This window comes from Lepidochelys olivacea, assembly GCF_965140295.1.
Source record: "Lepidochelys olivacea isolate rLepOli2 genome assembly, chromosome: 8".
NCBI lineage: Eukaryota > Metazoa > Chordata > Testudines > Cheloniidae > Lepidochelys > Lepidochelys olivacea.
Genome location: NC_140418.1, coordinates 12,334,662 through 12,360,741, shown reverse-complemented (window position 1 = coordinate 12,360,741; position 26,080 = coordinate 12,334,662). Strand labels below are relative to the sequence as shown.

The following is a 26,080-nucleotide window of genomic DNA, read 5'->3' as shown; positions in this document are numbered from 1 at the left end:
ATAACCGTGATTAAAAAAACAGCACATTGACCGTTTAAGAACATTTTAATCTATAACTATCCTTCTGCAGAAATACATAAACTGAAAGTTCATTATATAAATTATATTTTTAAACATTTACAGCACTCACATTCCATAACAGAAAAAGTTAATTCCACACTGAGATACTAGTGCAAAAAGTGGTTTATCTAAGTGCAAATAAGTTAGAAGTTAAGTCTTTCCACAGTGAGCCAGTGGACTTCCCATTTTTATGCAGCTCTATAAGTCCATAATTGGGGACTTATATTTACACTAAATCTAAGGAAGTGGGACTGTGCGGAAATATTGGACTTTAGAGAGTACCAACCAAATCCTTTGTGAATGTACAGTAACAAGAGAAGAGGCTGGAGTATTTCCCACTACACGCAGATCTGCAAATTCACTTGGGTTGAAGATACACAGCACCTTACGTTTTGCTGAGCTGGCTCAAGACATAAATAAGTAAATGTAAAATACCTTATGTTAATCTCTGATTATTAAAATACAATATGGCAAATATATAATATTAAAACTCACAAACATGCAGGTATTATATTCCAATGGATGCCATATATCATCTTTGGCACATCACGGACAATACCTGAACACTGAGTATAGCACTAGACAATATACTTTAGGGAACAATCCTGCAGTGGAAGGAGAATGAACCATATGACTTAATAGACTTTTGCCATCTCTAACTTTTATGATTCTATTATTTATTTGTGCTAAAAAATAATTTAACAGGCCAGGATAGAGATAAAATTATACCTCAAATCTTGAGGTTATACAGTGTATCCAAGAATGAAAGCGTAATCCAGGCAAAATAAATGTTAAACAATTCACAAGTGGAAATATTAAATGATTGTAATGCACAGGTCACAATCTCAGCAGCAGTTACTGAAATATATGGAGTCTGTGCCCACAAACTCTAAGAAACTGTTGTGGTATAAAAATAGGTTGGAGACATTTCACAAATACACCTTTACTAATGACAAGCTTTGTTTTTTCAGCATATATTTTTTAAGTTACTGTAAAGTTTAAACTGGAAGCTGCGTAGCTGGATACTCAGGAAAGCAAAAAAACTTTCACAGGAGCTGGACCTAGACAATGAAACCCACTCCCACAAAAATACAAATGACCACAGACGAACCACTTTAGAAACTAGTCTCCTCCAGAAATGCCAAACTCATTTCAGTAACTTCACTTTCCCTCAGTAATTTCCTCACACAGACACACAATACACCCATTCACATACACAATCAATAACAAATAAACCCTATAAATTAATTAATCAAGGTATTTCTCCTACAGGCTGGAAAGGAAGTGAGAGAGAAATTGTTATTTCTTTATTTAAATACTTGAGAGATGCTCAGATACTACCATGATGGGGGCCATGTAAGTACCAAGATGTATAGGTACAATTTATTGCACGCCCTTGTTACGACCACAGTTTAAACCAGCATCTTATAGTATCAAGCATGAAATCTGCATATTTCCAAAACACTAAAAATTACTCTTAACACACATTTTTAAAGATTATCACCTCCGTTTTTATTCTCAACACTACCACCACTTTCCTTGTTGCCACTGTCACAAGCTGCTTGGAATACCAGCTGAAGAGCACACAACATCTGTTTCAATGCCCACCCTAATGGATTAGCCAGCAGAAGTGAACTGCAAGCATGGCCTATTCTGAGGAGGGGGGAAACAGGTCATCTCCATTCCCACTTTCATTTCCATAAGCACATGCAACAAGAATCCCAAGTCTCCCATATGAGCATTGTGCCACCTGGCTGCAAGAATTATTTTTAATATTTACACTATCAGTTGATTTAGTTATTCTCAGCATCATAATGACCATCAGAAATATCTGAAGAAAAGCATGTCTTCAAAATATATCTGTGGTAGGTCCTGCATGATGCCCTAACTCTGATAAGAGGCCATTTCTTACCTAAAACGTTTGGTTTATGCAACCCAGACACAGTATTCTATAATAGATAGATAAATTTTGGGGGGTCACCAACATTTGAGTCACTTTTAGGTTGCATTATATCTGATATTTAAGCTATCTGTTACCTTCACTTACTGCTTAGACCTCACCACCCACAAATGACTTTGACTTAGAAAAAGGCTTAATATGAAGACAGAATCTGCAGAACAGCAAACGAGAGTTATAAACATTAACTTCAAGGTTCTCAATCATTCCTCTTATTCAGATGCACAATTCAGGATTGTGGAGATATGTTTATCAATATTCTATCATTCAAGTTCAGATCAGAGGAAAGGGTAGCTCCCATCTATCCACTGTGATCTTGTATACCCTGCATCTGGAAGTCAAACCCAATGGGACAACAAGAAGAAAACAATGAATTCCAGACATACATTATCAATATACCAGGAATATTGGACACCAAGATCCACATATATTCCCAAAGAGAGAGCTTATATAGTCATGAGGGTAGCAGCCCCAACCTTTCCTGGAAATCAGCCTTAAATACTAAGAACTGTATATCTGTCCTTAGTCTCTTAGGCAAAACCTCCACTGAACAACATCACAAAAAGAGGACTCCAGGTTTGAAATCTATTCCATCCCTTTTTTCAGATATATGTAAAATAACAGCACACCTGCTGTAACTAGGCTCAGATAAAGGCTACAGAATGTGACATCCTACACCACACAAACACAAACCACGATTCAAAAGTAAGCACCAACTAACAACAACAAGTTAACATGTGCTCCAACACTTTCCATCTTAGAAGATAATCTTCATTCCTTCCCAAAGAAGTAATGCATGCAGAGGAAGGGGAAAAGGAACAGTCAAATGTCAGCACACAAATCTTTGTGATACTAAAACTTTATCCCAGTAATAAGCCACCTCAGATTCCAAGGCATAACGTACACTTTTCCAACATAGCAAAACTGTCCAAAAAAATCCTTGAAAAGAAGAAATAGAGGCTAACCTCACATCCAGTTGGGCGAGGGATGGCATGAGTTTCCAAAGGTAACATGGGCAAACGCCTTTCTGGGAATTAACAGTTATTCAGAATCAACTCTTCTGGCACAGCTAAAGTCTATTTAACTAGGAGTATATTATTTCATGCAATTTTTTTTTTCCAGTTCTTCAAGGAAACGTGAACTTCCTGTGCCAGCTTACAAGTTCATTTTAATTCATGAGACCAATAAAATGGGCTAACTTTTGCTTTTAGTGCAAGAATTGTGTAGGCATTAATTGATTAATTTAATGTGAATTTTTTTTAAATTACAGATTAGTGGTTATGGGGCATCTGATTAGATTATGCCACTATTAATGCAAAATCCTAACAGAAATGCAGTCAGGTAGTTTGAAAACCTTATAATTCTCTAAAGTTCACTGAAACTACTTTGTGCCTCCTATGGTTCAGGAAAATATCCCACATATTCAGATCTTCAGACATCCTCACTAGCTAAGACACATTAAAATGAAACATTTCCCCTCTAAGATGCCAAAAACTGGATTTAGTTTTATTGCATGACGTTGCATAAGAAAGTGTATTATTGAAAGCTGTAAGGCTTCATGCAATTATCAATAAGCTAATTATTTATTGTTCCTTGAGAGGTGGTTATATATTCTAAATTTATAAAACCAGTTTCAAAAAAGTACATAAAAAATTTAACATGATGAGCATTAAATGTCGTTCACATGGCTCAAGTTTTTAGCTGTTAAAAAGTGCGTTCAAACGTACTGTACTGGAAAGTCACTGTCAAAAAATGGTGCAGGAGACTATTGTCAAGTTATAAATTTCAAAAGAATGCTGTGTTATGGGATTTGAAAGCTAACATGTTGTGATATTCAGTCTTACAAACTTGCTTAAAATCAGTTTTCAATCCTCAGACTTGCAGTTTAGTATAGTTGATTTAATAATCTAAAAAACATTTGCTTTTGTAACCGAACAGTCTACTGAGTTTAAGTTATGTACACTGAGTGATCAAATAATGAGCAGACTTCATATTCAGACATAGGACAGAATGTACTGATGTGATTTTGGTGTCAATCAATGTATTGTGCCATCCAGCGGAATCCTTCTCCATAGCCTTGTCTCTTTAGCACGCTGCACATAAAGACTTCCAGTGGTCTGGCATTCAATTCTTTCAGAGATACATTGCCCTGGAAGTAAGAGATCAAAAGTGTTTCAAATTGCAATAGTATGAACAAATGGGTTCTTTCTACAAAAAATGTTATTAACTAATTTGTTTTAAATACTAGAAATTTGAAAAATTAACCTGAAGTTACCAAGAATAAAGTCCCTTTCTGAAATATACTGTGCATTCTATCATTTCTATCTGTTATATTCAGAGGGGATGAAGTACATGCAACAAGAATGCAAGAGCAAGCATGGTCAAAAAGGAGGTTTTTAAACCAAGACGATTTTTGAAAACTCCCACTAGGAGTTTCTCTATGCCCTGGCATTATTCATTTTGCAATTAGATAAGAAGGGCATTTGCCACTCATGGTAAGACTGACCTCAGGTCATGCTGACTGTTGTCCAAGGCCAAGGAATAGCAATAACAAAACCCGTTACTACTAATTTGAAGACACTTTTGCCTGTACTGCATTTTGTGTTTGAACCTGCACAACATAGGTATGAGTATTATGAAAATAAGAGCAAGATAAAAAAGTGATAAGGAGGGCAGAGAAAACGGGAGAATCCAACCACCATTGTTCTCCATGTCCACTGACAGTAGAACAAGAAATAATGGGCTTTATCCGCAGCAAAGGAGATTTAGGTTAGATATTAGGGAAAACTTTCTAACAATAAGAGTAATTAAGCTCTGGAATAGGCTTCCAAGGGAAGGTGGAATCCACATGGTTGGAGGTTTTTAAGAAAGGTTGGACAAACACCTGTCAGGGACGGTCTAGGGTTACTTTGTCCTGCCTAAGCGGCGGGGACTGGACTTGATGATCTCTCAAGGTCCCTTCCAGCTCTACATTTCCATGATTCTACAATAAGGATCCCACATCACAGACACACTCTTTTACCCTGTGCACCTCTGAATGAGGGACAGAATGCACAAGGGACTTGATATTTACTACTGCTCAGTGTGGAGAAATCTGTCTCGCACTTAACCCTACCTGTGCCCATGCATAGGCTACACTAGCACTAAAACATAACCTCATGATACACACAGCTGTAGAATTGTAACTCGCTCCACCTTTTTTCTCCATATACCTAATAATGCCCATTATCACCCAAATGCTGTGTTACAAGCCAAAGGTGGTTCTTGTTCTTTCACAGAAAAATATATTGAATTTCACATGGCTAGTCTAGAAAAAAAAATCTACATTACAAGCATGAAGGATATTGGAGAAACTTGTTTTTAATCCCCTGCAACTGAACATCTGTTATAAATTGAGTGTGCTAGATTTACATTTAATTAAAAATAGAGAGTTCAAATAGCACAATGATTCAGATGTAAAACCTACTTTATTTGCTACAGGTATTAGTAAGAACTTTTTTATAAACTACCAATCAAGATTTCCACAGTAGTGTAGTGGAGTTCAGCATCTCATTTCTAAACCTTGGACTAATATTTTCATATTGTATCGCTCTATGAACCTGCACTACAAATCGGAAAGATCAGTGCCTACCAAACTTTATCAAATCTCCTAACAGAGTTCTAATCTGAACAACTACCTTTAAAGACTTGCTCACTCAAAGTATTTTACAGGAAGCTATAAGCACTCTAACAGGGTAGTTTAAGTGTGATTCTCTTTCTCTGAGCAAAGATGACCCTGAAACCAATTAATAAATTATTAGTAGAACTATACCTAATCCAGAAGTTAGAGACTTTATTTTGCACATATTACTTTTTTTAAATCTATGAATACTAAAGTAGACAATGTGTGTGTGTAGCTGGAAAGAAGTGATGCAAAAGAACGCTCACTCTAGAGTACAGGGAAAGCAAACTCTCTAACAAGAAAACAAGCATTACCTTTCCTGTTGTTTGGCCATACAAACCAAACATCTCTCGTAACCTCTCTTCACTGATGGCTTCAGGTCTGTCAATCTTGTTACCAAGAATTAGGATAGGCACATTTGCAACAGTTTCATCTGTCATTAGCGACTATGAAGGGGAGAAAAAAAAAAAAAGAGGAGTTCAATGAGAATATGTGTCCTTGTATGAAAGGAGAGGGAACTAGCAGCAAACAGCAACTGTACTTGGGGTGAAGAATGGAGAGAGAAAAAAAAAGAAGACATCGTCTGAACCCCTGTTGGGTGGCAGAGTGCCCATTTTCTGATACTGAGAACATTAGTTCATTTTTTTTAAAATCCAATTTATTTACTTACATCAAGTTCTTCTTTTGATTCAGTCAATCTTTCATGATCAGCACAGTCCACCAGAAACACAATGCCATTGATGGCAGGCAGATAATTTTTCCACACTCTGCGAGCTAACAAAGAGCATTATAAATTAACAGCAACAGGAAATTGTCCCAAAATTCAGAGTAATGCACAGGATTTCATTAAATAGCAGAATCTTTAAAAGGGCAGCCAGTTCTATTTTTAAAAGTTTAAAATCAATCTTTAGGACAACCTTTCCTGCTTGACAAACTTGAAATAATGAGGCAAAAAAGGAACTCTTTACTATTTGAACCAGGAGAAAAACTGTTCATATCCACAAGTACAGCTCTAAAAGCCTGTGGCTTAGTGTATTATTTAGCAGTCAAATGGATTATGATGATCTGAAGAATTTGAAATTTTTGATAAACTGTATTGGACTTTCAGTCCAATTTAGCAGTAGAAGGGATGGAAGATTTATTAGTGCTCCGATAGATCAATTCCACATGTGCATAGATACACTGCAGTTTACCTTTTCTATAGACTTACATCAGGAAATGTAAGTTTAAACCATAAAGGCTACTGGTAAATATCAGGGTGAGATTTTCTGTTTTGATTTTTTTTTTATTTGGTTTTTCTAATGGTCACATCAATCAACGGCTTCGTCCTCTACTTCAGCTGTATGTTGCTCCCATCCAATTTTATATTAGGGTGCAATGAATGGTAGAGAGAGACAGCAGATCAGGAAATGTTTTCTATATTGGCAAAAAAAAAAAAAAAAGCCTGAAAGAATAATATTTGTAGCATGGTCATTTGTTTGATATGAATCAAATAAAGGTTACAATTATTGGCACTGAAGTCAATATAGTTACAACAAGAACAAATTGAGCCAGTTGAGTCACTATCTTACCTTGAGCATGTCCACCCAGATCAAAAGTGGTAAAAGTCATACCAGCAATAGTCAGCTCTTCCGAGGCTAAAAATACATAAAATTTGTATGTTCTCTGTTTCTGAAGAGCATATAATACAGAATACTTAGTAGGCTTCTGAAGACAGATTTTTATTGTCTCTCAAACCAATGAAAGCTGCTTTATTATATTATTATTCAATAAGCAAACCAGAGCAAAGTGATTTTGAAAGAGACCTATGGCATGTGTAATATGTTTGTATAATGAACCAAACATTACTAAGTATTAAAGCACATATAAAATGTTCAGCAAAGTAATAGAGAGAAATTCTCTTTACATTATTTATCCCTACAAATTTGGCTTCCATCTTTATATACCTGAAATAGCTTGATTTAGTATCTAGTTTCCATCAAGTTCAATTTTATCCAATTTTATGCTGGGATGACCAAGGTGTGCTCCACACCATCACAACCTGCCTGATGTCAAGTGACAAGCATCTGATCCAAAGCCCACTGAAGTTAATGGGAGTCTTTCCACCATTTTCAATGAGTTTTGGAGCAGGCCCTAAGTTGGCTCAGCAGAGTTTGAACACCAAACCCTCCAGGTTCTCAGCCCTCTGGCACCAATATTCCATATACTGTCTTCATTAATTAATACAAACAAGAAGCTGTCAGTCCTAGTTACTGATTCTTACAGTGATGTTATAAAGCAAGTTTCACTTTTTGTCTTATGTTGTCCTGAAGAATTTTCTTCTCCCATTTCTTACTCTCTTCAGTGGGAATATTTCCTGAATAAGTAGTATGGGGCTAGGCCCAATAATCAGGTTTTTTTTACTTCACTAATGCCACATTGCAGGGATCTTGAGTGTGTAACGCTATGTAGCCCACATAAGCAAAATATCTAAAATATTGTTCACTCTGTCTCCTTTCCCTCTTCCTCCCAAGAGTCCTTTGGGTCCTTGTTGACCTATTAGTCCATTTTGCATCTGGGGTTGAAGTCCCCTCTTACAAAGCTACCCTTGTAAGTCACAGTCAACACCCTTTTGGCCAAAGAAAACCAAACAGCATTCCTGCAGAGGCTGTTAATGCCATTTTTGCAACTAGCTGGAGAGGCAGCTGTTGAACAAAGCAAGGTACTCCATCTCCCATGATCCGCACTCTCAGCCCCTGCTAATGTGCTCACTCCATGTCTAAGATTTTTAAGTAACCCATATTGAATTTCATTACACCAAATGTAGTTTTTGTAATATTAGTGAACACACTATGAAGAATGTGGCACATGAGACAGATTTAAGGCACTGTTTGTAGTGTTAAAGAACTGGAGGTGTTGACTTACTGGGATGTAATGTAGGGACATGTTGTCCCAGTCTGTCATCTTTGAGCATGTGCAGCAGGGTAGTTTTCCCAGCATTGTCCAATCCAAGAAATACTAGTTTACCAGATTTCTTATATAGTCCTGTTTTAAAAAAAAGGGTTCACTGAATACATTGATTTTATATCGTAATATTATAACGATAAAATACAGTAAGACCAAAGAAATACAAGTTTAAATTATGACATGTAACAGAAGATTAGCAATAGTATTTTCAGCTATTCTTAAGCAGAGGATTCTTCCATATCCTGTGGGACCTTGCCTATGCTGAAAGCCCAAGGTATCACCCTCAGACTAAGCAGGGGATGTTTTCCTCAACTTTCTTCTCTGTCTAAAACTGTTGCAAAGGAAATTGTCTTGGCAGATAAGTAAAGGGGAAAAATTGGTTTTAAATATCATTTGTTGTTTTTAACTCTACACATATTCAGTTACATTTGGTGATCAATAGAGCTTGAAGACATGACAAGCCTCGCCTGACTAAGACATTCATCTATGCCTCAGGAGAGTTGCAAGGTTGTGCCATCAACAGTGTATAATGCACTGGTGAAACATTTCTTGTCATGTGATAATGCTTTAATAATACAGATTAAAAGTTTTACGTTTCATTAATAATCTTTGTAAAAACAAAATTTCCCTTTTAATTTCATCGTGTTTATGTCTCCAGTATAAACAATAACTAGAGGGGAGGAGAGAAGGGTTAAAAAGTAAGACATTTTAAAATAATAAATTGAGATTATCAAAGGGCGATTCTCTTAATTTATAACACTACCTCCCCCAACAGAGATTCCTGAGTCAGAGCCATTCTCTGCTTCTGCAAACTGTTCAATGCTAAGAATGCAGTAATCTTAAAACTAATGTCAGGTTGCAAGTCACCGCCTGCTTTGAAGATCTGTAGAACATAGAATCTGCTTTGACTGTAACTGTTTTAAGGGCGTTCCCTTCCCCCCTTTGAAGAACTGTGACCTGGCCATTGTGTTCAATACATTTTGTCAATTGTCACTGCCAGCCACACAGCCATTAGTTTTCCGCTAGCGCGGAACAAAGTTTAATGATCATAAAAATGGTATAAGAAGGAAGCGTGAAGTATTAATTTCAGCAAGATAAACGTATATTTTAAAATAAAATTAGGCTGTTACATGTTCCTGAAGTTTGGAATTCATACACAAATACAAAAAAAATGCAGTGTTAAAGTGGGTGCCATTACAAAAAACAAATCAGCATTACTTGAGATAGCTAAATTTACCACTGCATTTCTATTACTTATTCTGCATACAAGGAATAAACAAGGAAACTACTGTAGTGAAGTAAGTGTTGGGTTTTCTGTGTGGTGCCCACTGTATGCTAGGATCTTTCATTACATGATGCCATCATACTTGGCAATGTGATATACAATTAAGGAAATATTTATTTTACAACTTTATGAAGATACAGAAATAGTTCATGTAGTAAATTATTGGATTATACAATTAATACTGTGCTATTAAAGTTCACCAGCTTAGTTTCTCTGCATTAATTATGCTTAACTGGTGTATTATAATGCAACTGTCAAAAGTTGTATATTATTTATATTTCCAATTGCTTGGTTCACGTGTTCGAGAAAAGAGAAAAAAAGTCTACGTATTTGTGTATTTCTAAAAATGGGCCAGACAGCACACTGCTTGTGTCTTAGGTTACTTATGAAGGCTTTTGATAAAGAAGAGATCCTGCTCACACCATACCTGATGAAGGCTGAATTAGTGACCAGACTTTTTCTGATCTTTGCTTTTGTTTAGTGAGGGTTTTTTAATAATGAATCTTTCATTTGAATTCTGAATTAGACCACTTCTGAGACACTACGGCATTCCACATACATACAAACATCTACCCTGTTAACCTTTATCCTGATATTACTTACTTACCTTCTCTGCTTTTAAACTGTAATCTCTAGAATCACATTCCAACAAGGAACATTTATAACCTTGACAGAGAAGGCTGCAATTCTCTAACAGAATCAGATGAGGAGAATGGAACTGGTATTCTTTTAATACTACAGGTATGTTATCTGATGCCTGAATGTGTGTTCTCTTGTGCCAAGATCATGAATATTAATAGTATGCGAATTAAAAACATAATGTGTTTATAAAGCCCATTTTAAAAAATTGGTTTCTTCTTCTGATACAGCACATCTGACTTCTCAAATTCAGCTCTTGGTACTTTCAAATTATCCTGGTTATCTGTTAAGTTACTGAGTAAAGTAACAAGATATCACCATCTACAAAGAAATAAAAGGTCGTCTGACAAGTTCTTACATTGCTCAACATACACCAGAGAAGAGGTGCATATGTCCTCCCTTCAGGAAGTTTGGGAACAAGTGAATTCATTATGTAGAAGATAACTTGTAGGATGGCTCTAGTTTTTTGGCACCTCTTTCTCTGGAAAAACAGCTAAATGTACTCCCTTCAAATTTTCTAAGAACAAACACCACCTCATTCCTGGGCCAAGATATTGTCTAACTATTTCAAACAAGTACCATATATACTCCATCATAAGCCGGTTCATTTATAAGCTGACCCCCCCCAAAACGGAGAAGTAAAAATGGAAAATTTTTATGACCCATTCATAAGCCGACCCTATAATTCAGGAGTCAGCAAACTTTGGCTCCCGGGTCACCAGGATAAGCCACTGGCGGTTCAAGATGATTTGTTTACCTCGAGTGTCCGCAGGCACGGAGGTAAACCTAAGTAAACAAAGTGTCCCAGTGCACCAGCTGCTTACCCTGACAGGCCGGGACAGCAACTGTGGGGAAATAATTTTGGGGGGAGAAGCTGAGGGTCAGGGGAGTAACCCCTGTGACCACCCTCCACATGACCCCACCCCTAGCCCGGGACCCCCACACTCTCCCCATCCCATCCCTTCCCAGTTTATCTGGGGAGGGCCAGGGGAAGATGTCCCTGGCCCGGCTGGAGTTGCTCCGGCAGGCTGGGCGGCGCGGCCACAGCCTGCTCCGGGGGGGGGGGGGGCGCGGGGCTGAGCAGCACAGCCGCAGCCTGCCAGCCCCAGAGCTGCAGCTGCTTTGGAAAAGCTGGGGGGAGAGCAACGTGGCCAGAAGCGGAGAGACTCTGGCCCTGCTGGCTGTGCTGCCTCTCCTTGCTCCCTCTGTTGGGGGAGGGGCTGTGTCCCACCTCTCCTGCTCTGTACCCGTTCATAAGCCGACCCCTTTCTCTGGTGCTTCCCTTTTTTACTAAAAAAAATTCGGCTTATAAATGAGTATATACGGTACCTATTTGTACTGCAGCGCTATACGTTTCTAAGTATAGGTACATTATGGACAAAATGTTGCCACTACTGCTCAGTACTTTAATACAATTTTTGTTGGGGTTTCCATAACAACGCGAAGTGCTCAACTGGTCCTGCAACTATAAAGCACAGCAAAAATCACAATATACAGAAAAAAAATCCTGCCCAGAAATCTCTTCATGGGCATTTTTCTTTTATGATGTATAAAATGTTATAATCCACTTCAGGCTAATAATAGATTAGTAACAGTAAAACCAAGGGCTCCTAATTTATTAGATAACTCTGTTTAATCATGACAATATAGTCCCATTTTTTAATTAAAGAAAGAAAAAAAAATCTTTGAGCAAGAGTAGGAAAAGCGGAAGCAAGTTGCTCTTAGGGTACATATAAGGACACGTCAAGAAACATTTTCCCTGGCACTTTGGTCTTTACTATCTTTCTCACTAGAAATATCCTTGGAGGAATGTGGGGGTGGGGTGGAAGCAGGGAAGTTTTCAAATGTGTAGCAATCACTGATAGATTAAATAAAGTGGGAGAGATAAGAGGTTATTCCACTTAGTTAAAATTTCACTGGCTAACACTCAGATAGCTGGCCAAGGGTCAAACATACAGTGAGGAAGTTTAAACATCTAACTGATAATGACTAGGCGGGTGACTTGGCGTGATTCATTAATATCTTCTATTATTTATTTCATAAAATACATAAAACCTGTAAATCATACACATTACTGGACTGTGTAACCCTGTGTCCCCTTACTGTTAGCTCTCAACAGACAGGACAAGGAAAGGGATATGAGGATAAGCTCACATATTGCATCTTGTATTAACCTGGCTTGAAACACTTTTGGTTAGGTGCTGTTTTCATACTACGGGCCCTTCCGATGACCTTCATCTGATTATAGTAACACCTAACTTAGTATGGCCACTGACTTCACAGATACTGCTCATGGAGTTAAGTACTGTTCAACATGAGTAAGGGTGTCAGAATCTGGCCCTCTATCATTGTACAAGGCCACAATTGAGCCCGGATCCTGAAAGAGGCCTCCAGGTGATACCATAATACAAATGATAAAATGATAATTAGGTATAAAGTCAAATCACTGGGCCCAGTTCTCCCCTCTTGCACTCGTGAGAATAAGGAGTAACTCCACAGAAGTGAATGGAGCTACACCAGTATAAATCTAGTGCACGTGGAAAGTCAAGCCCATTGTGTTCATATTACAGTGATGCTTCCCGAGGTACACAGGGTTGTGAGGCACCTCACTACCACCTGCACTTAGTGTGAGGAAGCTGGGTCTATGCCTGCCAGGGATCAGCTCCCTCACTCCACCAGCCACAGGCAACACAACCACTCCCCTCTAGGCCTACACAGGCCCCACTCTAACAAAAAAAAAAAACAAAACATTTTCTCTAGACTTAAAGGACGTGAATGAGATAAACAGAGGGATGGATGAAGGGTACAGTAAGGACTCAGTGCTGTTAAGTGAATAACTCTGCTTAATATTTTCCATCTTTAATTTGAATGTAATTTCATTTACACCAAAATAAATGCTGCTGTTTAACTAGTACTATGTTTTAAGGGTGTAAAGGTAAATCAAAAACACTGTAATAGAGCAACATAAAAACTTACCTAAAAACTGCAGTACACTACTGAAACCACTGTAAATCCAATCAAATATGAAGGACATATCCGAATCTTAAGGGGTCTGAAAGAAATAAAGAGAAATGTATTTAAGCACTATCGAAATATAAAACACACTGTAAAACATCTGTTTGAATTATGCGGAATCCAAAGTACTGGATGAAAGAACGAAGAGCAATTCGCATGGATCAGTAGATAGATTCATTTTATGGTATTCAGTTATCAATCATCTGGCACTTAGTTTGATTTGAGCTTTGCTTAATATAGTTTACCCCTGACACTTAGCTGAAGAGCTAAACATTTTGAATGTGTTAAAGAATGGTTGTTACAGCAAGGACTGCCAGAATATGATGTACTGTTGGAAGCAGTGTACTCAGGTGAAGCAGCCTTATAAGAGAATGCTATCAGAGTCTAATGAGTATAGATTACGGTTTGTATTCACAGAGAATTTATTTATAGGAGTGGAACTTTAAACCCAGAAATCTGAGACATTAGTTTTAAATATTTATTTTGAAATGAGGATATCTTTTTAAATGAGTTATAAATTAAGGGTCTTTCAGCATTACTGTTAAACACCTTATTTAACAAGATTTATAAACTTGCATTAAAATAACTCCAGGACTGGCTTGGTGCCCCATACAGTATACTGCCACATGCTAGATCCAGTTCAAGTCTTGGTCCCATTCTATTATTCTCACAACCAACAGGAGTTAAGACTATTGCACAGACAGCATACTAAGACACTGAGATGAGGAAGGGGTGCCATGCAGCACTCAAGAAGCTCTTCTAGGAGCGAGCTTTCCATAATTTGTAAAAATGTAATAAAATCCTTTTTTAAAATAAATCAGACAAAGAATAATTTAGCCTTAAATTTCAAAATATAATCTGCACTTCGATAGCACCTTTTGCTTCCATTGGAAAATTTCAAAGCACTTTACAAACAATGAATTTAGACTCACAACATCCATATATTTTACAGGTGGGGAAACTAAAGCATGGACAGGCATTAAGTGACTTGTCCAAGGTCACACAGCAAGTTTGTTGCAGAGATGGGGAAAAGAACCCAGATCGCCATACTGCTAACACTCACCATTCTTCCTCTGTATTTTGATGGGAAAAAATGGAAGTCTTAGCAATGGTGGTACAAATTAATTTATTTTAAAATGGGTCTGTGTAGAACCACTGAGAGTTATTTAACTGAATATTTCATATGGAATTTTAGCATATAAATTTAAAGGGATAAATACTCTCGATGGGTCAGTGCATTGTCCGTTTTGTCCTAATCACCAGAGTTGAGTGAATTGCCTTTCCAGTATGGTGATGGTACCTGAACCACCAGGCTATAGTCATTCCCATGTTCTATACGATTTGTTGTCATTCATAATGGGACTTCATAAAGGCAGACTAGTGAATAGTCATTATGAATGATGATAAAAATCATTGGGCTAGAAAGAGAGAATTACTCTTGAACTTCGATCTCCTTCATCCTAGGTGAGTACCCTAATCATCAAGTTAAAGTCCCTACTCCAGTGACTATTTAATTATTTATACAAAGTGAAATAACTTCAACAGGAGAGACTGAAAGAGACATACACTACAATATCCCAAAGCCAAGTAACTAGGGCACTTTCTTGAGAGGTGGGAGACCGTGAATAGTTTGTTCTCCTAACCATGCATTTCCGGGTGAATTTTCTATTTGCTGGTAGTTTTTTGTCTAGCTCCATGTCCAAAAGGAAGAAAATATATTTTTTCCTATAGAATAGCTAATTATACGGGGCTCTCTGCTGTGTAAGTCAATCATCAAGTTTTAAAGTTTCACTTGCCTTCTCAGGGAGAAACACTCAAACATCAGATCCTGGAAGCATACAAATGTGTTTTTCTTGGCCAATAAAATACAACTAGAATGGTCTTGGTTTAGACCCTCTTCTTCTGGTAAATAAGAATTAAGTGACAGCAAGAAGGCACAGACATCCATTCATGGACAACCCCCATACAACAATAGCCTCTCCATGTACCCACTAGTGATGGATGCTGAATGCTCATCTGAGCAAGTCAGCATTCATTTTGCACAGAGCTGAAATGTACATCACTTCTGAAGCGGTATTTGTGATGTACAAATATCACTGCCATTGACTCACTGCTCTGCCATGGGCAACTTGCTTAACCTCTTTATCTCAATTTCCCAATCTTTAAAATGGAGATAAGTATACTTACCTACCCCTGGGGGTGTTCTGAGTTATTGTTTGGACAACGTTTTGCAAGCATAAGGTACTTAGTGCCAAGTATCAATTGCCAAGGCACCCTGGCCATGTCCTCTTTCCTTTGGCAAAGCCTCATCCCACCCCGCCCCTCATACTAGCTGCAGTTTCCAATGCCACCTGAGGATCTTCCAACACTGGTGATCTTCTAGTGGCTGGGTGAGCTGGCTTTAGAGCAGCTTTGCATCAGTAATATAGTACAAACTGGATGAAGCACAGCTCGACACAGGCCAAAACCTACAAACCCACCTTTGTTACAATGGTGAGAAAAAAGTAATAACTTAGTAGCTTGAAACAATAAATTACTAGCCCTAGGTGAGAAAGTGTTGCCATAAAGGACCAGACCTATCCCAGGAACAGAGCATGAGGAAAAAAAGGAAAAGAATATTTTAGTTTGAGTCTTGAAGTAAAGTTATGATCCATCCCGTGCACACTTGCTGTCCCATCCCCCCAAAAATGGGAAAGATTAGGGTTAGCCATGAAGAAACCTAGGATTCCTCATTCACATCATGAGTTACTGGAAACAGAGTTGATCAATGAAGAATGACTAAGGAATAAAAAGTATCACCACATGAACACTAAGTCACACAACACTATGAATACAACTGTCACTTACATGTCTCAAAAGCAAAGGTCAGGAACATGCAAACGCAGAGCATACACGTCAGCAGATTTGTTTATTGCTCGAACAAAATACCAATCAGGAAAAGCCTCTATGTGGCTTAGAAAAATGATCTACTCAAGTAACGTACAAATCAGTGCAAAGGGTGTGATGCAACAGAACTGCTCAAATTACTGAAGTGAAAATAACTTCTTAAAGCCTAGTTACGTTAAACTGAAATGATCCTTTTATGTTTACAATACTTGTGGACAACAATAAAAAACTCCAAAGATTTTCTTTATGCACTATTAAAAACTGTAACATGCAAGATTTAAATATGCTATTAAAATGAGAGAGGGTTATTCAGTGTATACAGCTGAAATTAGAGCATTAATGGTTAAATCACTATCAAAGTAAAATACAAAATTAGCTTCTCTAGTGCAATGAAAGAATCTTAGATTAGTCAAAAGATTTGTGGTTTTAAAATAGGACATGTCCAAATAACTCAAAAATACACCAACAAAAATTGACAGTAATAACACCTGACAACACTGAAAGTTAAATAATTCTATTAAAGGAAAAATAGCTTGACAGTTATTTTAGAAGGGAACATTATAATATTTGGATGGGAGTGTTAAATGTACTGTTACCACTTAGAAAAGAAACTGCATAATTTTACTCTGAGCTTCAAATCTACGAATTAAACGACTTATCTTTACATTTGCTATGAAACAATTATGTTGCAACTAACATGCTGAAGTCTGGCCACTACAAAACAAATGAAACAAGCAAAGGTCTTGCTGTAGACATCCATTTAAACTGGCATGACTCCACCAAAAGCACCAGAAAATATGAACATCCACAAGCATGGCAGCCATTTGCCTACAAACCACAAGGAAGGCAAAGCCTGTCTGTTTTAGAGTTCTTTTAAATGATATAGCTTTAATTCTTTTCAAGGCAATTTGAAAGCATGGGCTATTGTTTTTTGGGGATGCGCTGTTTGGCTGGTTTTGACAGCAAACAGATTTCCGTTGGTTTGTGACATGATTTTTTGATACTGGCTGTTTCAATAAAAATCAATTTAATTTATTGACCCATGCCCTCCTTAACAAGAAAACAGAAATAATTTTATTGAATCACATCAGAATTCCTAACATATGGTTATCAGTTCCACGTATGTCTCAACTGTGACTAACATTACATCATTATTTCACCCTGAGCTTGATTTTGTAAGTTATCTGGAGCCTTAGGCAGTCATTCAACTGATCAACAAAAAACATTTCTTACTGGAGGCGATCTTCTACTTAAGGTGAAGTAGAATTGGATGCTATAAGTTTGGGTAAAGCTTGAACAACCTCTTAAGATGGAAGATTCCTAATAAGAAAGAGTTATCAAACAGAATCATTGTAACTCTATCATTCCTTACCTTTCAGGAGATAGATCAGAAAAGAGAACATTTTCTTTCCCTCTACCACTATACATTTGTTACAGATAAAAATAAATTCTGTTACGCTTTCCAAGATAGTTAATATAGTGGTTGTTCTTTTTAATATGTTGTTAATTTGCAATTTTAAATACGTTTTGTTAGGATAGTGGATTGTGTTCTTTTTTTAAATTTAACATACTATTACTTTACAACACAAAAAGCATAACTAGTAAAAAATGACTGGTTTTATTCAAGTAAAATGCCCTTTACATAAACTGAAAAGTGCATTCTCCAGGGCCTGGAGAGACTGCTAACAAAAGCTTAGCAAATCAGGTCTCTATCCAACATGACTGCACTTTAACCAGTGTACTCTGAACTTCAATAATTCCAGGAACATAGTCTTCTAGAAACAACTTGGCAAACAAGTGTTTAAAGTCTACTTTAAGGCTGTACGCAAATGTCATTGCAGATTTGATCTAATTTCATAAAGTCTTACCAATGGGGGGGAAAAATCAATATCCTTAACAAAACTCCTTATTTGAAGTTATGATATACATCTGCTGTAGTACAGATCATTTAAAAAACAACTGGAATCCATATTTTGGTCCAATAAGTCACCTCAGGAATACCTCTGAGGCAGGGGGAAAGGGAGCTACTTCAAAAATGAAATAAGTAACAGATTTTTATGCATTTGAATGACTTTCTTGTAAATATTTGTGAAACCTCAAAAATGATTTATTATCAATATAGCTCTGTAACTATGTGCTTCAGTAAACAACGGAAGATAATGCTGCAGGATGTGCTAAGTATTTTTTTTTACACTATTTATTTAGGAAGTTTTAACAAGTTTACACATCCTTGCCATGTAAATGTCAGATACAAAACAATCACAATGTTTAGCTTTTGTTTAAAGAGGCATTATATAGGCATACAATCAACAGCTCTTTCTATAATCTTGCATTCTAGGCATAGCATAATCTTTAGCTTTGTTTGAAACAATAAATCAAAAAAATAAGACTGTGAAAATGGTGATATAGCAGTTCTATTATATCCTCAAGGACAATAAATACACTATAACTGAAATGATCCAAGTAACAAAACCTGTTTTCAGGTCATATTTTGAAAGTAAAAATAGACTGCACGGCCTATTGCAATAACTCCTTTTCTTACATGAAAAAAAGTTTACCTAGGAATTTGAATAGATACGAACCTTTTTTCTCTTAGCTGTGATAATATATTTTTATTATTTTTACTAATTGAATGTTCCGAACAAATCAATACAACATGCCACGCTACAACAAGATTCACCGTAGCAGATAAATTCAAAAAGTTTGTAAACTGGAAATGAATACTTACTGATGCTGTATTGAAGACCATCAACATCAAAGAGAAATGCAATCCAGCACTGAAAAGGAATTGCCAAATAGTACTCTTACAGATGAATGCAATCAAGATAAGCACAAGGAGTATCTCTATCCCTTAGAAAGCCCTTTCTTTGGAATGCTTTTCCAATAATTAAGGAAAATAAAGTAAATTCCATCAAAGACAGGTATGTGAAGAGAGAGAGAGTAATGAATCATCACTACAGGGATTCTGACTCACAGTTTTCAGAGTCACTTAGCTGTTTTGGATGATGTGGTAATGAATTCCAATTCTGTTTACAAAAGGGAGGTGGTCACACACTTCTCAGACAAAATAACTTAAATAATGTGGAGATGTAAGAGTCCACTAAAATGTATTAAATACATTTCAGCTGGACCATCAGATTGCTGAAAGAGTCATATTCACATCACCTTCTACTACTCATAGCTGTTATCTCTTAGTGTTTCCAGTAAGAGAGATGCATTTTTTATTATTAGTCTGACAATACAAAAGCAAGGGTAGGAAAACATAAATTGCCGCATATCTGCTATTTAAAAAAGACTTAAGAAACTGAAGGTATTTTCTTTCAGTAAACAGCCGGCCAAGCCAAACAGCAGTTGTGTGTGATTACACAATCCTTTGCACTGGGCCTGTCCTTCCAACTGCTCCTGACTCTTTTTATTTGTATATATGTTTCCTAGTCCTTAATAGGTAGCCAATATTTTGTCAGAATTTCACAGTACCAAGAAACTCCTTTGAACAGATTGAATGAACATTGTTAACATAATAAAATAAGCAACAATCTTGATAGGTTTTTATGAATGAAAACACTGATTTGCAATAAAATATCCTTTCTTATATAGTGTATCTGATAAAATATCAGTATTTTTCATTTGTAAGAGCTGTCATCTCTAGTTGCAATTTAAAAAAACAACTCTATAAATTGTGATACTTTATTTAAATTACTAATACTTTCCCAATAGAGTCCTTCAAAAAAACCCCAAAACAAACAAACAAAAAAAAGCTCTCTAGTATGAGCCATGCCAGGTGACACAAAACTTGAGTTCTCACTTCCTAGTTTATGAAATCCTAATAGGAATCTTCCATGCCTGATGTGCAGTGTTTTTAACAGGGCTTATTGAAAACCATGCCTGAACTCCAATTCATGAACTCCAATTAATAGGGACTCCTACTAGATCACTATAGTTCCAGTGAACTTGTCCAAAACACTTATGCCAACAGTACCATTTTAACAGTTTTTCAGTAACAGCTGTGTAAATTAAATATTGACAAAATGCTAATGGCCGATATTTAAATGTAGCCCAAACTACTGCAGATATTCAGTTGAGACATATTTTCTCTCCAATCAGGAAATAGTTCTCAACACCACTACAAAAAGCATGGCTGAGACCACCTCTCTCACCTTTCAGCACTGGTTGAAAGCATTTTTGTCCTATCTATGCAAGCAGTTAAAAGTGTTTTCAACACCAACTGAAGGAAGACTGAGGAGGGAAGAGGATATCAATTGCTGAAAACCATTATCAGGAATTGGTCATTTCCCTAATGTGGATGGCACCTATGAGTTTAAAACCACACTAGCTAACAAAAAATAACATGATAAACCTCAAAAAAAAAGAATTCTTGTTACTCAGTTCTTTAAAAATATACTTTAAGTTTTTTGGGGGGAAGGACCACGGATGGCTCTTCTATGACAGACTGTGTGTGGGTGGGATTATCCAACTCATGGGTCAATAGAGGAAGACCCAGTCATGACTTGAAGGTGAGTTCACCTGCACAGAAACACTTGCAGAATCAAAGACTGTAATTGGATAGCACTTACCATATTGCAGCTATGATCCTGCACAGAGCATACAGGTGTTACCATTATAACAAATATATTTCATAAGTGCATTGTTAATTCTCTGGAAACTACACTGAATTTATATTAAGCAAAATCCTCCTATTACAGACTGTCCTAATCTTTGCACTGGGTGGCCAGTGCGTTTCCCCCCTTTTCAAAAGCCCTGAACATACAAGGGATACAGCACCTTCCTTCTAATGATCTGTCTGTTTTCCGCTGGCTCTAATCTCCAACAGCCCATCACTATATGTTCCCCATCCCATCATCTGATGTGAGCTTCCGTGACAGAAGAGACAACAGTTGCATTTAATCATTTAATTCAATGAGTTATCTACCCAGCATGAGAGAGGTGTTAGAAAATAACATTTTATGAACAAACTATTACTTTAATGGTGCATGTGCACACACACAAACAGAATGAGGGCAGCACAGTCTAGTGGCTGAAGCACGGGCCTAGGAGTCAGGACGTCTATCCACAGCTCCAGCAGTAACTCACGCTGTGACCTAGGGCAAGTCACTTGAGCTGTGTCTACATTAGCACTTTTGTCAGAAAATCTTTTGTAGGTCAAGGGTGTGAAAAATAAACCTCCCTGACCAACATAAGTTTCACCGACAGAAGCACCAGTGTGGACCGAGCTGTCGGTGGGAGACACTCTCCCACAATCATAGTTATCGCCACCCGCTAGGGGTGGTTTAATTATCACAGCGGGATAGCTCTCTCCAGTCAGCACAGAACAGCTACAGGGTAGACCTTACAGCGGCACAGCTGCAGGAGTACAGCTGTGCCACTGTAAGGTGCATAATGTAGACATAGCCTTAGGGTCTCAGTTTTCTTGTCTTTAAATTGAGGACAACAATAATTATTTACCTACTTAACACGGATGTTGAGTGAATGAACTAGTTAGGCTGTGAGAACTAGACCTAAATAGTTCTCGAGAAAGAGAGAGCATTATTATTAAAGGGGATCAATGAAGGAAAGAAAAATACAAGATCTAAGGAGAGGAGCAGACAGTAGTTTACATGGAGAGAAAAGCTCTGCGGACAGGTGGGAAAGAGAAAAATATGGTGAGAGGGTGAAATCTTGGGTAGACAAGTAGGAGCAGAATAGAAGATGTTGTGGGGGCAAGTGGAGGAACTAAGTGGGGGGAAGAGAAGAGACAGAAGTGGGGGCAGAAAGGAAAACATTGAGGGCACAAAGGAGTGAAGGGGGAAGAGGGTAAAAAGAAGAAAGTATGAGCAGGCAGAGAGGAAGGAGGAAGACAGCGAGGAAGGTACAGATTGGGGCACTGAATATAGAAAGGAAGATAGAGGGAGGCAGTGGTTAGGGTACAGAGGGGATAGTGGGTACAGAGAGGAAGGTGGGGGGCAGAGGGGAAGGTATGGAGGACAGTGGGTATAAAGAGGAGGATAGGGAAACAGAGAAGGGGGGCAGAGGGTCCAGATTAGGGAAGCAGTTACAGCAGGCAAGCTATTCGCGGGGGGAGTGATTACAGAGGGGAGGGAGCAGAGTGCACACGTAGGGGCAGTGGATCGAGGGGAAGGTAGGGGCAGCAGCTACAAAGGGGAAGGTGGTGGGGGGCAGCGGGTCCAGGTGGGGGGGCAGCGGGTCCAAAGGGGAAGGTGGGGGGGACGACGACACAGAGGGATCAGACAGCAGGAGACAACAGTGGGGAAGGGCGCGGAGGTGAAGGGCCGCGGCGCCCCCGCCGCCCACTCACCCGCTGGTAAAGAACCTGAGCTCCAGGCCGCCCCACTGCCCGCTCCGCCCGGCACCGACACGGACCCTCAGCGGCCTCGGCCCCCGCCCCGCCCCGCTCCTTCCGGGCCCAGCCGGCCGTGTCACACTCAGCGCGCTCCGCCCGGCGCCGGCTCCCTGAGCTCGGGGGCCGCCCCAGGACTGCGGCTCACTCGCTCCCCTTTCCTGGGAGCCGCGCGTACTGCGCGCTGCCTGCCCCCTCACTCCCCATCCCCAGGGCTAAGCGCTCCTGCCCTCAAGCGGGCTGCCTCCTTCCACTACAGGGAACTTATCCTACCCCACCCCGCCGCTTCTCCGGGCTGCCCCCAACTTGGATTCAGTGCAGGGGCTGCTTCCCAGCCAGCCCCCCGGGTTCCAACAGGCGGCCCCCCCAAAACAAACCCCCTAATACGGGGGCCGCACCCCCACACGTCACCCTCATCCCCCCTTTTCTGGGTTTGCCCCTCAGATCACCCCAGTCCAGTACAGAGGCAACCCACCCACCTCTCAGAGCGCAGGAGGGCATCCCACACCCCCAGCCACCAGCCCTGGAATTAGGGTTGCCAACACTGTCTTTCAAAAATAAGGGACTGTTTTCTTAGCCTCTCCGCCCCACCTCTCTTCCCCATATTATTATTTATTTAGTAATAAGCAAGACTCACCTACATTCACCAGGGGTATCTCTTGCTGCTTTTTGCAAGACTCAGCAACTCCCAAACCTGTACAGAGATGAAAAAATAAGGGACTGTTGGCAACCGTACCTGGGGCTGCCCCCCAAATCATCAAACCAAGTCTGGGTGCTAGCTTCAGAATCACTCCCTGCCCAGAACAGGGGGGTTTCCTAACTCACTCTCCCGCCTTTAGCACAGGGGGTAGTGTCCCAAATTCAGCCTCCTGCCTTTCTTCCTCCTCACCAGTTGGATCCCCAGTGCAAGAGCTGCAGCCAGGCCTTAAATCCACCCTCTGTTTTCTTTGCCATGGTTCCTTGTTGAAGAGGTGCTTAGAATTGCATTTTTTTATTTTTAAATTCTTTGCTTACAATACAAAGAAATAATGGCAGTGGGCTGCTTTCTTGATGTAAAGGCAATAAATACAAATTTCACAAGAAATGTAGCATTTATAGCACAAAAGAGGCTCTTGTGTTTAAAACACAAGGTTTGGAGTCTTGAGATATAGGTTATGCTCCTGACCCTGACATACACTCAGTGTGTAACTGTAGGCAAGTCACTTAAATTCTCTGTACCTTAATTTTACCATCTGTAAAACTGGAAAAACACATTCTTACCTCAGAGGGGTGGTGTGAAATTCATCTATTAATATTTTAAAGCACCCAGTTGTAAATACAAACTACTTTGGTAGTGCTCCAGGTGGGCTTAAGCTTGCAGGATCAAAGTCTATTGTGGTGGCCCACCTTGATTATCACTTCAAAAGGTTTTCTCTCCCTCCACCCGACTCTCCTGCTGGTAATAGCTCATCTTAAGTGATCACTCTCCTTACAATGTGTATGATAAACACCCATTTTTTCATGGTCTGTGGGTATAAAATCTCCTCACTGTATTTTCCACTTTATGCATCCGATGAAGTGAGCTGTAGCTCACGAAAGCTTATGCTCAAATAAATTGGTTAGTCTCTAAGGTGCCACAAGTACTCCTTTTCTTTTTGCAAATACAGACTAACGCGGCTGCTACTCTGAAAAAAGTGGCTAGTAATTTTATGTGTCTCGTTCCAAGTTGCTCAAGTTGAATCACTTTAAAGAGGTCTGATTTTCAGATGGTAAGTGCTCAGTACATCAAGGTGTATCAAAATGGGCTCCCAAAAATTGAGATCCCAAAATCACAAGTAACGTGATAAAGTCTTAATATAATTTATCAAAGTGTGAACTACGACCAAACCAAAAGCAATTGGCTTTAAAGCCCCAGCACGGTACATGATTCTGCTCAGCTTGCCTATATGTAGCCTCCATATATAGTGACATTGCACTTTATACCTGCTTCTGAGAGAAGTTTGAGTAAATTATCCTTGAAGTAGAGTCATGAGCCAAAAAAAATCACCTGCAACAGCATTCATTGAAACTACAACAACTTTTAAGTTTCATTCTTCCTTTTTGCACGTACATTGTGTCTCATTTAAAAACAAAGAAATGCTGAACAACCCAGAAATACTGTACTTCTTTCTAGCCTTCCACCGGTCCATAAATACCTTACAGTAAGAACTCTCAGGAATATGCAAGAAGCCATCAAATTAATGTACATAAGCAATACCAGAGTTTAAATGATTTCTCCCCTAAATTCTACAAACCTTCCCATCACAGTTATTGCAGAACAGTAAATAAAATTGCATATAAAGAGCAACTCCAACAACTATGCCCCACAAAAGATAAACAGGACTTAATCTATAACGGCTGCCAGGAGATAGCCTTACTGAAACATTGACTTCATTGCGTCCTCTGTAAGACCATATGGTACCTAAGGGTTAAATAAGCCCACATATATTCACAGCCCCACTGACCAAATCCATTTGATGAAAGACAGATTGGCATCATACAATATATGCAAAGTCCTGCTCCAGCTACACTTAGCAAAACTGTCTCACCACAATGCTTATATTCTGTTACTAGATGGCAAGGAAACTTTGAATTACTATACCTGTTATAAATACCCTTAAATAATCTGATTTGGGGAAGGATCTATAAATGAGATTTCCACCATATTCAACCAGCCTCTGCCAGTACAGAAGCTAGGAACTCAGTATGGTATCACACTATTGTCTCTGCTTTTTAACCTGGCACTAGGATGTCTGGCAGCCAAAATGAGGCCACACAAGAAAATTGCTAATGGTCATTTCAGATATAAAATATCCTCATACATAGAATACATTCTTTAACTCATGATAGATCCACATCATAAAATCTCCCCAAATATGTTGAGTTACAAAGTCAGTCATGTTACATCCACGGTGATGGCTGGATGAAAATAATGGAGTTTCACTATACTTCAGGCTTTCAGCCATAAAATCAATTACTGTCTTTTAACATGCACTGTTATGGTACTGGAAGGACCTTAATCCACCCACACTAATGGAATTGAGAAAGAAAGTATCCAAAAGGACCTAGCCAACATCCTAGTGATGGAACAGATGCTACAGAAGACAACATAAAAGCTGGCTATCTCACTTAGCAACCATTGCAAAATATCCTTGACAATTAAACAAACAATAAGGGTAATCCTCAGAAGCCTGGCTAATAACTGATAAAGGCACAGATCTTTTTCCAAATTCATAAAAATATATCCTTCATCTGAAT

The 26,080-nt window shown here is 38.7% G+C and overlaps 1 protein-coding gene across 2 annotated transcripts; it reads right to left on the bottom strand.

Annotated features, from left to right (window-relative positions):
- SAR1B (secretion associated Ras related GTPase 1B) lies at positions 1-22,879 on the bottom strand. Of its 2 annotated transcripts, XM_084637417.1 has the most exons (8): positions 22,763-22,879; positions 19,178-19,226; positions 13,525-13,600; positions 8,583-8,702; positions 7,250-7,315; positions 6,349-6,452; positions 5,993-6,124; positions 1-4,166 (listed from the first exon to the last, which is right to left on the bottom strand). In XM_084637417.1, the coding sequence occupies exons 3-8, from the start codon at positions 13,580-13,582 to the stop codon at positions 4,050-4,052; spliced, it is 597 nt and encodes a 198-aa protein (XP_084493543.1). In that variant the 5' UTR covers positions 13,583-13,600; positions 19,178-19,226; positions 22,763-22,879; the 3' UTR covers positions 1-4,049. The 2 variants fall into 2 exon arrangements, with proteins under 2 accessions (XP_084493543.1, XP_084493544.1); XM_084637418.1 differs by lacking the exon at positions 19,178-19,226 and having other exon boundaries at positions 22,763-22,866.
- Positions 22,880-26,080: the final 3,201 nt, after the last annotated feature.